This window comes from Erpetoichthys calabaricus, chromosome 1, assembly GCF_900747795.2.
Source record: "Erpetoichthys calabaricus chromosome 1, fErpCal1.3, whole genome shotgun sequence".
In the NCBI taxonomy this organism is placed as follows: domain Eukaryota; kingdom Metazoa; phylum Chordata; class Cladistia; order Polypteriformes; family Polypteridae; genus Erpetoichthys; species Erpetoichthys calabaricus.
Window position 1 is genome coordinate 354,004,401 of NC_041394.2, and position 14,879 is coordinate 354,019,279.

Sequence of the window (14,879 nt, forward strand, 5' to 3'; positions counted from 1 at the left end):
GGTATAAATGTAATAATAAAGTAATATATTTATAATAGTAAAAGACATTTATAATAGCATTTATTGTCTGCTGAACAAAGGTGCTTTCCTGGAGAAACTCTGAATTACATAATTTAAAATTAATCAGTTTTGCTAGATCAAACTCAATACTGAGTCTTGCCAAATCTACTAGTCGCGCTTGTGACATAATGGATCTTAGAAAACTTTTTACCAGCTTTAGCTTGCTGAATGAGCGCTCTGCAGAGGCGACAGTGGCAGGAATTGTCAATGGAATACGCAGGCAGACGCATGTATTTGGAAAGAGTCCTTCCAGTTTGTACTTTCTCAAGCAATTCAGCAGCTCCAGTGGGCTCAGTTGGTTCTCTCCAAAATTTGATCGACTTACTTGATCTGATGTTTTTTGAAAATCCACATTGGCTTCATGAGATTCTGTCCTTTGTTTCAGTTCTGCATTTGGCTCACCTTGTTCTAAATCTAAAGTTTCATTTTTGTCAGTTTCTCTTGTTTTGCATTTAATGCCAGCTTGAAAGTGTGTTTGCAGCCCTTTTTTATTAATCTCATCACGTTTTTGTTGTTCTTTGTTTTTGAGCTCGAGATTTTTGAGATGACATGTTTAAGGTCAGTAACTGAAATGAAATTTAGATCATAGAAATTTGCTGTATTGCTATTGAGAGTTTTGTTAGTGGTTCTAAAGTTAGGACAATATTGCCATTGTCTTTCCGCTAACCATCAAGCCGTTTATAGTCTCGAATCTCTCGATAACGCAGACAAAAAGGGCACGAGATGTCAGTGGGTCCTTTGTGTTACAATGACAGCATTTACAGGGAACTTTGCCTGTGGAATTATTTCTTCTTTCGCTGTCCTGTAAAGTCGTCTTTGCAGTCCACGATGAATCAGCGTGGCTCGTGTCCTGTTTTCTTCTTCCCCCCGGGATTCAGTGGGAAAGCATGGAGGATTAATCCAATCAATAACTTTGAAGCTAGGAATGAACACGTGAGAACACTCGTTGATAGTCACTTTCACAAGTTTATGTTCGTTGAATCTTGAATGCACCATATTATGTCACTCAAAGGTTTTTCATCGTTGTCATGGCCTTCTATTGCTTCATGCTCACTCAACACTTCACAATCTTGTACGCGAAAGTTCTCGCGCCGTTCTTTGTCTTAGTTTGTAAGCACATCTCCTTCTCAAGATAACGACACGTTTTGAATTTTGTGATGTTTCTTTGTATTATGCTCCTTTGCCACTTGTTTAGTTTCTCGACTGTTCACAACGGTTCACTTAGTCTGCTTTCCCGAATTTGCGGTGTCTCAGAACGCGGCGACTATGTGACTAACTTGTTTGCTGGCTGATGACTTTTTTTCTCACTACGTCTGGAACCCCCTCCTCCTTGTCACTTCTCACCAAGCGGGGAATACCGTTATAGACCACAGCACGTCCAAGCGGTATTACGGGCATTGGGTGAGGCCAGTCTTCAGATCATGGGTTGAAGGAAGCCAAATATTTAGGCTATCTGGTGGGTCATAGTACTGTGAAGCCACAGTGGTCCAAAGTAGATGCCATTTTGAAATGGCCCCATCCGTGAACCAAGCGGCGGCAGGTCCAAGCATTTCTTGGCTTAGCAGTAATATATACATACATCTGAAGCCATCCATGAGTGAAACAATTAGACGGCTCACTAAGTGACCCATTTCTAACCCAATCCAATGCCTCATGAAGACAGCTTTCAAAGTAGAGGTGGTGACATCCTAGTGCCCCATCTAACTACAGGCCAGTGGCTCTCACCACACATATAATGAAAGTCTTTGAAATGCTTCTCCCCCAGGTTAGGTCAGCATTGGACCCCCTCCAGTTTGCCTACCAGTTGAGAACCAGGGTTGAAAATGCCATCATCTACCTGCTACACTGTGCCTACAGTCACCTAGACAAGCCAGAAGGGCCTTTTAACACCATCCAGCCTGCCAGTCTGAGGAGTAAAGCCATTGACAATGCAGCTGTATGCTCCCCATGGTGTTGTGGATGATGGACTATCTGACAGGAAGGCCCCAGTATGTGCGACTACAGGGCTCTGTAGCACTGGTGCTCCTGCACAAGGCACAGTTCTGTCCCCATTCCTTTTCACCTTGCACACTACAGATTTGAGGCACAAAACACAGGGCTGTCATCTGCAGAAATTCTCAGATGACTCTGCAATAGTGGGAAGTATCAGGATGGTGACGAGACGGAATTTAGCAAGGTAGTGAACGGTTTTGTTGGCTGGTGTGAGCTGAATCCACTTAGCTTCCATTTGACCTGGAAGTGCTGCCAGGCTGTACTGCAGGGGTGGGCAAAGTCGTTCCTGGAGGGCTGCAGTGCCTGCAGGTTTTTGTTCCAACCCAAAGGCCTAATAAGAAGCACTTATTGCTCAAGTAACAATTCTGCTTCATTTTAGTTGACTCACTTGTTAAGATTTTCAACCCTTATTGCTTATTTTTGCCTTAAATTCTTGTTTTTTATTTACTTCTTAAATAAAATGAGCAAATGACTAAAAAAAGCAGCAGTTCTCCATTTAGCTTGTTACCATTTACAACTGTGTGTATTTATCATGCACTATCGGGTTTAATTGAATACTTGGTAAAAAAGTGAAGAGAAAAAAGTAAATAATAATAATAATTCTTTACATTTATATTGCGCTTTTCTCACTACTCAAAGCGCTCTCCACACAGGGAAGGACTGAGAATTACTCCTCTGTTTTAGACTTCAAATCGTTTGGATGATATCCTTAGAAAGGAAAAAAAAATATCTATATTCACGTATTAATTTATCTATTTACTTATTTTTTACTAGGTTAAAGTTTTATTTTGCTGCCCATGCTCTCTTTCTCAGGGGTGGGGGTTGATTTGTTTTCAATCCTATTTTTGTAAAATTGATCTATTTGTATGGAATGTTGTGTGATTTCAATAAATTCAATTAAATTATTAAAAAAAATACCTGACATGGCAGAGTTAAAGCACCAAGAAGCCATGAAATGTAATTATTGGCATGGATTGTTTTCTAATTAAGCAACTAGGTTGGATCAAAAACCTGCAGCCACTGCGGCCCTTCAGGACTGACTTTGCCCACCCCTGCTGTAGTGACTTGACACTGGGAGGACTCTGGGGCCTGGGATTAAAGGAGCCATCGCTCCTCCAGGAGAGCCACAGTCAGGAAGAGGTGTGCAAAGCTTGCCTGGAGGAGAGAGAGAGAGAGGGTTGGTTGTGGGGGAAACTCTACTGAAGAAATACTTACTGTAACCTGTATAAGGTACTGGATTTGATAAAGCCACATTTATTGAAGCCTTTTGACTTGTATATACAGGATGTACAACATACAATTAAAAACGAAAAAAAAAAACGCCACGATACTCAGAACGAATGAACGCCACTTAACGCCACAGCACTCATGTAGACAATGACTGCAGATCTGTAAAATAAATAAGGCAGTGATGTATGTGAGTTCTGAGGTGTTTTCTATATAAAGACCATAAGATGAACTGAGCAAACCATTTTATTGTGCACGCTGGCTATAGTGTCTTGGTTTTCTTGTCCATCCATTTTCCAACCCACTGAATCTGAACACAGGATCACGGGGGTCTGCTGGAGCCAATCCCAGCCAACATAGGGCACAAGGCAGGAACCAATCCCGGGCAGGGTGCCAACCCACCGCAGGACACACACAAACACACCAAGCACACACTAGGGCCAATTTAGAATCGCCAATCCACCTAACCTGCATGTCTTTGGACTGTGGGAGGAAACCGGAGCACCCGGAGGAAACCCACGCAGACACGGGGAGAACATGCAAACTCCACGCAGGGAGGACCCGGGAAGCGAACCCAGGTCCCCAGATCTCCCAACTGCGAGGCAGCAGCGCTACCCACTGCGCCACCGTGCTTGTAGTTTTATTTATTGGGTGTATTAGTTCTCGTCTGTCTTCCAGATAAGTGTTTTTATTCAGCTCCACTAAATATCACTGCAATGTAACTGTCCAATATTTCCACAGGCGAATAGTTTTCTTCTTCTTCTTCAATCATTCATTTCATTTGTTTCGATCTCTCAAAGCCCTCCGATTCATACCCGCATTTCTTTCACAGCGCATGCCCGGCTTTTCAAAGCCTCTCTTTGCGCAAAGCTGTCACGTGTGCCTGTGATGCGAGCAGCGTGACGTCATCAAGAGCGACAGCGCTGAAGCCACGCTTCCGCCCAACAGGACAGGTTAGGTTGTTGTCGAGTGAGGCGGACGGACGTACGGATGGAAGGAAGAGTTTAGAAAGAATCACCGAGAGACAGACAGAGGGTAAGTGTTCGGGAGACTGAGGGTCGATACTTTATGGACATGTGAGTTTTCATTCGCTCTATTCGCAATTACTCCACATGACTTGAGTGAGAGGCGAGCAGCGCGTACGTGGCCGTCAGCTCATCACCTGAGTTTGTTCGTATGTATCGCCCGCCTGTGTTTGCTGTTTATTGGTATCTGCTGTTTACTTGACGTTATCGAGCTTCATTTCTTTCTCGACAAACCATGAAAAATAAGACACGTCTGCAAAAAAAACAAACATTTTGTGAGTTATTTGAATTTTTTTCAAATCAGCCCCCAAAGTACAGTATAATTTTTTTTTATTTAGGTTATTCGTGACGGTCGATTATTTGTTAATCATAGAAAAATTGTGAATCTTGAGCACGAATCTCCACGGAAGGCTTCCACACCAAGGTCGCAATCCTGAGAGGGGCTGGTATTTAATAAAACTTTATTGAAAAATAAGTTGTTTACGATTTTATGTGTGTGTGTGCAGTTTTTACTTTCAGAAAACGGAATCGGCGAGCGTGAAACTCTGTTAGGAGTTGTTGAAAAACCGAGCTCAAGTTCTGTTTTAGAGATTTTAAAGTGAAGTGTGCAAGTATTTACACTTGTATCGTTTAGCTGCCGACCTCCAACCTTTTACCGGACAGTTTGATTTGTAAGCCCTCCGCAGAGGCTCAGTGTGTCTCCCTTATATGTGACTCTTCACGAGTCTTCAAGCTGCGAGGTCAGAATGGCTGTTACGGCCACGAGCAGAAGCAGTTCGTGGTAGGAAAGAATTTGGGTTAAGGGATGCTTGCTGTTTAAATCTGGGAGGAAGAATTCCAGCTTCTCCTGATGTCTTACATCATTGTATCTTTTCCATTTGCGACTGTGATTTAATTTTACTGACCAAATCATTTTTGCTTCCTAAAAAAAACCAATAAAGAGTAAAACAGTAAAGAGTGATTGTCACACCCTATAGTGGCCTTTTTGTTCCGGACTAATACACCTATCTTTTACTCTTCACACTATATAAAATGTTGCTGTTATCACTCTATCATGATCATTCTATGCTCTTGCTGTTCTAAAGTATTGCACTTGTGCTTGCTTTATCGCTTTTACTATATTACATGTATTGCCCACATACAGTTTAATTGTATAAGGACTGTACTAACTACGATTGGACGCTATGGCTGAAAATTGATATTACTATATTATTAACAGTGATCACAGTTAGATATATCATGGTATAATCTTCAATATGTGTATAGTACGTGCCTATCAGACTGAATACAGTTTCAGTGCTTTTTTTTTTTTTTTTGCTCAGTTTCACAGGTTAACAGTTTCTTCTGTGGTGGGTCTGAGGCTAAGGATCTGCGCTGGTATCCAGAAGGTTGCTGGTTCAAATCCCCGTCACTGCCAAATGAGATCCTACTCAGCTGGGCCCTTGAGCAAGGCCTTTAACCTTCAATTGCTCCAGCAGTGCTGTACAATGGCTGAACCTGCGCTCTGACCCCAAGCGTTATGCGAAAACTAACAAATTCCTAATACAAGAAATTGTATAAGGCGAAATAAAGAACAAAAAAAAAATGTTAATTTTCATAAGGACCATTTTAATCAGTTGAAATAATTCCAAAAATGTTTTATTGTGCTGAATAATTAAGAACTGAACAGAAACTAAATATTTAGTGTCCATTACTGTGGAGACTATACAGCAAATATTGGTAGAAATTAAAGTATTCATTAAAAAAAGAAACATAACCACTAATAGGGCAGATTTGATAAAACCTCTTTCAGTCAGTAATCGGGCAGGAGGAATCCTGTCGATTGTATCTTTTATTTACTCTAAAGCAAATGCTGAAGAGGGAGCATTCATCACAGCATTCTCTCATAGAGAATATATATAGTATATACAAAAAACTGACTGAATTTATGTAACACTGCTGAATTAATGCATTGATTGGTTCACTGGTTTGCACCCAAATGACTTGCTGATCATGTGAGCGTCTTTTCCATCACACTTTTTTTGTTCTCGTATCTCTTAGACTGAACTGTTATCTGTGTATGTGACGTCTGTCCAGTCTTGTTGTTTACAGGACCCCAGCTGATCTCTTAATCCTCTACTGCCGTACTTTGTGTATGACATCAACCTTCCTCCCAGTACATTTATTTAACCCTTTCAGTAGCTCTCTTCATGACATTTCTAAAACAAATGCTTATATGGGCACTGTTGACCAACTTACTTAACTATTGTTACATCCTCTCGCATAAAATATGAAACAAAATTGACAGGAAAAAAATAATTACTCAAATTTTTTCCCAGTTTCATTTGGTTCCCTGGCGATTTAAGGACAAGCAAGCTTAACTAGACTTTTTAATATTACTTTTCAAAACATCTTTGTGATCATCTTTGTGAACATGTCTGTCTGCATTGTGTGAATCCTGCCTCAGCAGGGGCTATCAAACCAAGTTTTACAGTCCAGGTCTATTAAAAGAAAGTTTTCACACTTGTCACTCTGCTAAAAGGAAGTGAATTTGACAACATAGATTTAAATTGTCAACATCCTTTATCTACAGAAATCTATTTTGGTGGGCTTTTTTTTTTTTTTTTTTAATTGAAGCGTCTTCATTAGTTGTGTACCAAAGAAGGCTTCTTCTTTTCCATCGTTAAGGTTTGTAGCATTTTAACATTAATGGATCACAAAATGTGAAAAAAAAAAATGTTAACCATTGCCTACGTACAACTTGACTTCTTCCTAAAGTTTTGTCCTGCTTTTTAATGAGAAATCGAGCAAAATGACAAGATTACACCTCTCCTGAAGTAGGGGCCTGAGTTTCCTCTGTAGCTTGCATATTGTAATCTGTCTAGTTAGCCAACAAAAGGGGTCATTTTGCTTGACTTCTCACTACATCCATGATGGCTCACAACAGTACAAACCCTAATACTCCTACTCTTTAGAAACTCTGTGATAAGCCGCCTTTCCCTGGATGCCCTAAAATGTGCTTATTTTGCTTAGTTAGGTAGCCCTGGATTAACAATTATCATTATAATAGACTGCAAGCGTGCATTAAATCACAGCACAGGTTTTTTTTCTCTTTCAGGACAGCACTCTGTCCTGACAACATCTGAATGATTCCCATTGGTTTCTAGTTCTCTCTTTTCCTAATTTTTCACATGTCGCATTATTTAATTTGTTTAATGTTTGCCTATGTGAGCATTCTGCAGAGTGTTTTAATAGATTGTGTAATAGCTGCATATATGAGTTTGAAGCGGTACCCTCAAAAATTGATGAAGCTTTAAGTGTTAATGGAAAACAAAGTAATGTTGTGTCATCATGTCATACAGCAATAAAATAATGTCACAACGTAAAGTGCAGATTTTAATATTAATTACACAAAAGTACTACTGACATCCAGTTCTCTCATTGACAATTATTATTGTAACATGCATTTTCTGCAATACACACACAAGCTTATATGAATTCAATTGCTGAATACATACACCATCAGTTTTAGGACCTGTAGTATTACTTTAACTTTAAATGTATTACTTTTAACATGGCCTTCTCATAACTTCACTGTAATTTAAATCCTGATACTCTGTATATCCAATTCATTATAATAACTATTCATGGTGGGTGGCTCTAAAATCTGTACTAACCCCTTTTTTTTTTTTTTTCTGTCCACCCTGGCCATCGGACCTTACTCCTTTTCTATGTTAACTAATGTTGTCTTATTTTAATTTATTTTGTCTTTTATTTTTCTTTTCTTCATTGTGTAAAGCACTTTGAGCTACTTTTTGTATGAAAATGTGCTATATAAATAAATGTTGTTGTTGTTGTTGTAGGCCATATCCTCCTCAATGACACATGAACATCTTTGTTTTTTTTGTTGGGTGTATTTGTTTGCCTCTGCCACCCTGTATTCACTTTCTGTTTCCATTTCCACAGTTATACTGGCATACGCCGCATTATCTTAGACGAACACCCACTGCCTACCATTGCGTGTGTCACTTTTGTGACAAGTAACAAAGGTGGCTTCCTGATATGCTAAAAATAATACGTAATAATTTCTTCTGGTTGACAAATTTCTTCCGGTGTTTTGTTTCTAGTGGTACCTCAAAACCACTTAGTTCAGGGCCTGGGGATGCTCAAATCCAAACACACAGACTGATGTTACAGGTTCTTATTATTGCAAAGAATTGGAAACAGTTTAAAATTTCATAACCTACCATCTGATCAGAGTTTATAAGTTTAGACTTGGGGAAAAAAAATGATTAAAAAGTAGTGTCAAAACTACACATTTATTCAAAATAACTAATATGAAGTTATTTTCCTCATTGTTTATGAATTAAAAAGTCAAAACAAAGGAATTCACAGGTTTAAAAACCTGCAGACCTCCACCCCAAACCAATGTTCATATAATTAAGGTTCAAAAGAAAGTGACTCAGATTAAATTAAAAACTCTAACTACAACTTCTTAAATTGAAGAAATATTTAAAACTGAAGGAAACAATGGCCAACATCAGCCACTGCAAAGAAATAAAAGAAAATGCATTCCTCTCCGTTAATGAGGCTGTGAATGAATTATTGAGTTGGGCTAAGATTTAAATTAAAACTTCAAATACAGTTATTGACCACCTATCCTCAAATCAAAAAACAGTTAAAACTAAACGAAATGGTCGACATCAGCTACCGCAAAGAATAAAAATAAAAGTGCCCCCTCTAGTAGTGAGGTTGTGAATTTCTTCACCAGAAATGTAATCGCACCAGGTTTAAACAATTGACACAGCATACCCCCCAAAACCCCACACCTACCATTACTGACTCAGTCACCCTGTCTGCCTCTCTCGGTCGATACACACGGTGTCTATAACACAGTATGGCAATCACCTCATGAGAAGCACACTGCCTCTCACAATAAATGCTACCCTCTTAAAAAAATCTCATCTTAACAATTTCACCTGTGGCCAAACTGTTCAATGAACAAGCAGACCAGCACTGCCTCCCTCACTACAAACTGGCTCTTCGAAAGCTGCACCCAAAGCAAAGTCGAATCACATGTGGCAGTAAAGCCGTTTACGTTACCCAAATTGTCCATAGAGAAGATGAAGGGTGTGCAGTAGTCCTCTCTCTGCTGCCACTTGGAGTTACAATCTTTAAAGGTGATGTAGAAACATTTAAGAAGGATCTGGAGGAGAGATTGGGACGGCTTAGTGGACTCCTTTGTTTGTCAGACCTTTTTACGTTCTTAGTGTATTGTGATTTTGCATTTCATTGTTAGTATATTTTTATTTTACTGTGTGATTTATACATTCATGAATTGTTTTCATTGTTTAACCTCCTTAATGTTACATTTTTTCATGAAGTAACTTATAAAAAGCATTCAGTTTTTTTTTAGCTTGTAAAGGTGACATTAAGTTTCATCGTTCTACTGTAAAACATGCAAAACACCAAAAGTACAAAGTCAGAAGTGTAGAAAGTTTAATAATGGTACAAATCATAATAAGAATATTAATAAAAATAATGTTAATACTGTTTACAGTCATATGAAAAAGTTCGGAAACCCCTCTCAACCTGCATAATAATTTACTTTCAACAAAAATAACAGTGGTATATCTTTCATTTCCATGAACATCTGAGTACTTTGGTGTTTTCCGAACAAAGATTTTTAGTGAAGCAGTATTTAGTTGTATGAAATTAAATCAAATGTGAAACACTGGCTGTGCAAAAATGTGTGTGGGGGGGGGGGGGTCTTGTAATTTTGCTGATTTGAATACATGTGACTGCTCAATGCTGATTACTTGCAACACCAAATTGGTTGGATTAGCTCATTAAGCCTTGAACTTCATAGACGGGTGTGTCCAATCATGAGATATAAAGGTATTTAAGGTGGTCAATTGCAAGTTGTGCTTCCCTTTGACTCTCCTCTGAAGAGTGACAGCATGGGATCCTCAAAGCAACTCTCCAAAGATAGATAGATAGATACTTTATTAATCCCAAGGGGAAATTCACATATTCCAGCAGCAGCAAAATACAATATTTTGTACTGATACAAAAACAATATTAAAGAGTAATAAAAATGCAGGTATAAACAGACAATAACTTTGAATAATGTTAATGTTTACCCCCCACCCTGGGTGGAATTGAAGAGTCGCATAGTTTGTGGGAGGAACAATCTCCTCAGTCTGTCAGTGGAGCAGGACAGTGAAAGCAGTCTGTCGCTGAAGCTGCTCCTCTGTCTGGAGATGACTGTTTAGTGGATTCTCCATAATTGATAGGAGCCTGCTGAGCGCCCGTCGCTCTGCCACAGATGTCAAACTTTCCAGCTCCGTGCCTACAATAGAGCCTGCCTTCCTCACCAGTTTGTCCAGGCATGAGGCGTCCTTCTTAATGCTGCCTCCCCAGTGCACCGATCTGAAAACAAAGATTGTTGAGTCTCCTGGTTTAGGGGAAGGCTACAAAAAGCTCTCTGAGGTTTAAACTGTCAGTGTCAACTGTAAGGAATGGAATCAGGAAATGGAAGGCCACAGGCACAGTTGCTGTTAAACCCAGCAGGTCTGGCAGGCCAAGAAAAATACAGGAGTGGCATATGAGCAGGATTGTGAGAATGGTGGTGATCTGTGGGTTGTCTGTAACCAAAGACCTGCAAGAACATCTTGCTGCAGATGGTGTATCTGTACATCGTTCTACAATTCCGCACAATTTGCACAAAGAACATCTGTATGGCAGGGTGATGTGAAAGAAGCCCTTTCTGCACTCACGCCACAAACAGTCGCTTGTTGTATGCAAATGCTCATTTAGACAAGCCAGATTCATTTTGGAACAAAGTGCTTTGGACTGATGAGACAAAAATTTAGTTATTTGGTCATAACTAAATGTGCTTTGCATGGCGGAAGAAGAACACCGCATTCCAAGAAAAACACCTGCTACCTCCTGTCAAATTTGGTGGAGGTTCCATCATGCTGTGGGGCTATGTGGCTAGTTCAGGGACTGGGGCCCTTGTTAAAGTCGAGGGTCGGATGAATTCAACCCAATATCAACAAATTCTTCTGGATAATGTTCAAGCATCAGTCACAAAGTTGAAGTTACGCAGCGGTTGGATATTCCAACAAGGCAATGACCCAAAACACAATTAGAAATCTACACAGGGATTCATGCAGAGGGAGAAGTACAATGTTCTGGAATGGCCGTCGCAGTCCCCTGACTTGAATATCATTGAAAATCTATGGGATGATTTGAAGCAGGCTGTCCATGCTCGGCAGCCATCAAATTGAACTGAACTGGAGAGATTTTGTATGAAGAATGGCCAACGATACCTCCATCCAGAATCCAGACACTCATCAAAAGCTATAGGAGGACCGCGTCTAGAGGCTGTTATATTTATAAAAGGATGTCGTCACTGCTAAAATACTACTGTTTCCATAAGGCATGTCATATATGAAAAGTTGTTACTTGGAAAGCTCAACCAATGATAAACAAAAATCCAAAGAATTAAGAGGGGTTCCCAAACTTTTTCATATGACTGTATACTGTCAAAATGTGTCATTTGTGTTCTTCATCTTGAAGCATGGTGAAATACACAATCCAGCATCACAGCCAGGACAATAGTAGCACGATTCCTCGCCGATTATTCTTTCAGACTGATCAGTTTTTGAACAGCACACTGCACAAGTGCGATTTACACAAGTCTCGCTTTCGGATTCATCAGAATCACTTTTGATTCCACTGTCCGTTTCAATCCCACTGCCTGAAGTCAGATTCGCTTTGTCATCAGTGCTCATATCACTGGCAAGAGTGCACAACATGTGGGCTGATGAAAGATGTTTCTTACAAGATGCCATTATGAGGCCAGTAGAAGACATGCAGACCACTACCTGGGTAACACTCAGGCCTGTCGCTTACACAAGACATGCTTGTACCGTTTACTGAGTAACGCTCTGCTCTAACACTGTTGGCACTTTTACAGCCCGAGTAATCCTCAGGTGTAACGCTTACACGAGACGCATCTGTACAGTTGCCCTAGTGACACTCGGGTCTAACGCTAAAGTGGTTAAATTACAGTACGTGTTAATTGCTGTGTAGAAGGACAACCCAATTCTTCTTCCCTGTTACTGTATGATACCGCTTAATTTACTTGTGTACTGCACACAGACAGACACACTGCTGAGTTTACTAAGTGTTAATGAAGTCTTTACTGTTTTATTCTATTCAAAAATCCCTGGTGGACTGGTCTGTATGTGATTAGGAGTAGTTTAGTGGATTTTGGAGAAACTGGGGGACTTTGGTTTTGCTGGGAACACAATCTTTTCTCTTTGAAGGCAATGGCATGGAGGCTTCATTTATCTGATGCTTTCAGGAGCAGCTTATATCGGGATAACTGAGGAATTCAATTGTGTGTATTTTAAGTTAAACTAATATATTAAGCAAATCCATTCACCTTATTTACATCACTTTTAAATATTTGTGTCCATCCCCACCATGATGGCACATTGAAGGATGTCTTCAAGTTGGGTGTGCCAGCTGTTTACTTCAGTAGCAGGGACGTTCACAGTTCAGAAGAACAAAGCACTTTAAAACATATAATGGGATCAAAGGGTTTTATAAAATCTGTTACTACAATCAAATATTACGATTGATTCAGCAGATAACCGGGTCATTGGTGGCTTTGTTTATGATTGTCTAGTAACTAAAACCAAAGATCTTTGTGTAACCGAATGTCAAAAATAGAAGGTAAGCATCAGTAATTACACGTGATAGTGTTTGATAGCAAGCCTAATAGTTCACCTGCTCATCTCCTCCTGTAGGAAGACGTATTCTTCTGGCACAGATAAGTTCCTTGTTCCTCTCCCCATTCCTGTTTTTTTAATGTATTTATTTATTTATTTTGGGCAGAGTGGTGGCTCTGAAGTTAGGAATCTGCATTGGTAATCAGAAGGTTGCCAGTTCGACTCCCGTAAATGCCAAAAGTAACTCTACATTGTTGGGCACTTAACCTGCTGTTGCTCCGTCCTGGGTATGATGTTAATCTGCATCCAGCCCTGCATGTAGGTCGTCCAACCTGCTGGGACAAACCTGGGGATCAGTGGCAGAATTTGCACTCCAGCAACCACGCCATCTGAACTAGTGTGGTGCTGAGGTGTCACCCGTTGCGTGGCTGCACTCAGGTCCTGGGATTCTGAGTTGGTTTGTCATGGTGGGTGCGGCAATGCGCTGTATCAGTGTCTGCTCCTAACCTCTCTTCCTTAGTTATTTATAAACACAATCCTGTAACCCTACTTAGATAAACATTCATCAACAGACTTCATAACACAATGCTGGCACCCCATGAACACCTAGTCGAAGTAGTGAATCCTGCTGACCACCAACTGTGGGAGATGGTCTTGTTAGAGTCCGTGGGACCTTCACTCCACTCCAACATTTGTTTTATGTTGGATAATTTGATATGAAGAGTAGCTGTCTGCATTCTATCAGCTATCAGACATGGCATAAACTGTAACTGAGATGGTGTTTTAAAATTAAGTTAAAATGTGTTAAATTAATAATAGTGCAGTTTTGATGGAATTCAATCCTATTCTTTCCACAGAGAGAGAAGCTATCGTTTACTGTAATCTCTAAATGGATGTGAACGAGGGGACATGTGAGGCTGACAAGAACATCATGGAGATAGAGATCACAAATGTTAAGGAGGAGCACTGTGAATGGGAGCCTGCCCACCCTAACCAAGGTAATCTCCACATTAAGGAAGAGGACTGTAAACTGGATTCGGTGAACATTAAAGAAGAAGTTGAAGAGAAGTTTATCAGCATTGAGACACAAAAACATAAAAATGTAGAGAGTGTCCAGGAAATCGACCTTCATTACAGGTGTCAAGATGGAGCAGCGATGGGGTTGGTATCTCCTCAGAGCACACACTGCTTATCTTCAGGGCTTTCTATCCATGTGAAGTCTGAATCATTACAGTCTGACACAAGGAGGAGCGAGGAAATCTCGTCATCTGTTAGAACTCTGGATGATCAGCCACCATCTACAAGTACGTCTGGAGAGAGTAAGTATCAAATATGTGTAGATTTGAGGATTGGGGTTATGGGCTTGAAAGGGAGTGGTCTTGTTTTTTTTTTATGAGAATCTAAGAAATGTGGTTAAAAGGTTGAGTGTTCAAGGTGCCTTCGCCTTAATTAATGTTGCTTCTCCTACTATAGTTTGTGTAAGTGCTCTGAGCCTGTCCTTGGTGTACAAAAGAACAGTTGCAGGAAAAAAGACTGTGACCCCTTTAGCCATTTATGGATTTCCGCATTAATTCCTCCAAACAGTGCAGTCTGATCTTCAGCTAAGTCACAGTAACAGACCATCACAATCCAGTAGCACACAAACAACTGGACTTCTTGTCATATCTGAACACATTGCTTAAACATTGACAGTCTGCTGTCTGACCCCCTGACTTTAACTGGTCGACCTCACTTTACCTTCCATGATCTGCACTGTTTCATGTAGCTGCTGACTGTTGAAGCAGGCTGACATGGCAGGGGCACACTCAGCCCAATGAAGGCACTCAAAGCCTAATTCTGCTGTCTGTTCTGA

The 14,879-nt window shown here is 40.2% G+C and overlaps 2 protein-coding genes across 4 annotated transcripts in view; both read left to right on the plus strand.

Annotated features, from left to right (window-relative positions):
• The window catches only part of LOC114668867 (gastrula zinc finger protein XlCGF57.1-like), a 148,070-nt gene that overhangs the window by 119,441 nt on the left and 13,750 nt on the right, over positions 1-14,879 (plus strand). The window lies entirely within an intron of this gene.
• The window catches only part of LOC114668670 (gastrula zinc finger protein XlCGF26.1-like), a 68,271-nt gene that overhangs the window by 40,868 nt on the left and 12,524 nt on the right, over positions 1-14,879 (plus strand). The window contains exons 1-2 of one of the 3 annotated variants that reach the window (XM_028824555.2): positions 4,226-4,314; positions 13,885-14,331. The exons of 1 other annotated variant lie outside the window; for it this stretch is intronic. In XM_028824555.2, coding sequence (XP_028680388.1) covers positions 13,917-14,331 — 415 coding nt within the window. In that variant the 5' untranslated portion in view covers positions 4,226-4,314; positions 13,885-13,916. Of the gene's footprint in view, positions 1-4,225; positions 4,315-13,884; positions 14,332-14,879 lie in introns of those variants that run through there. One more of the 3 variants, XM_051925836.1, reaches the window with a different exon arrangement.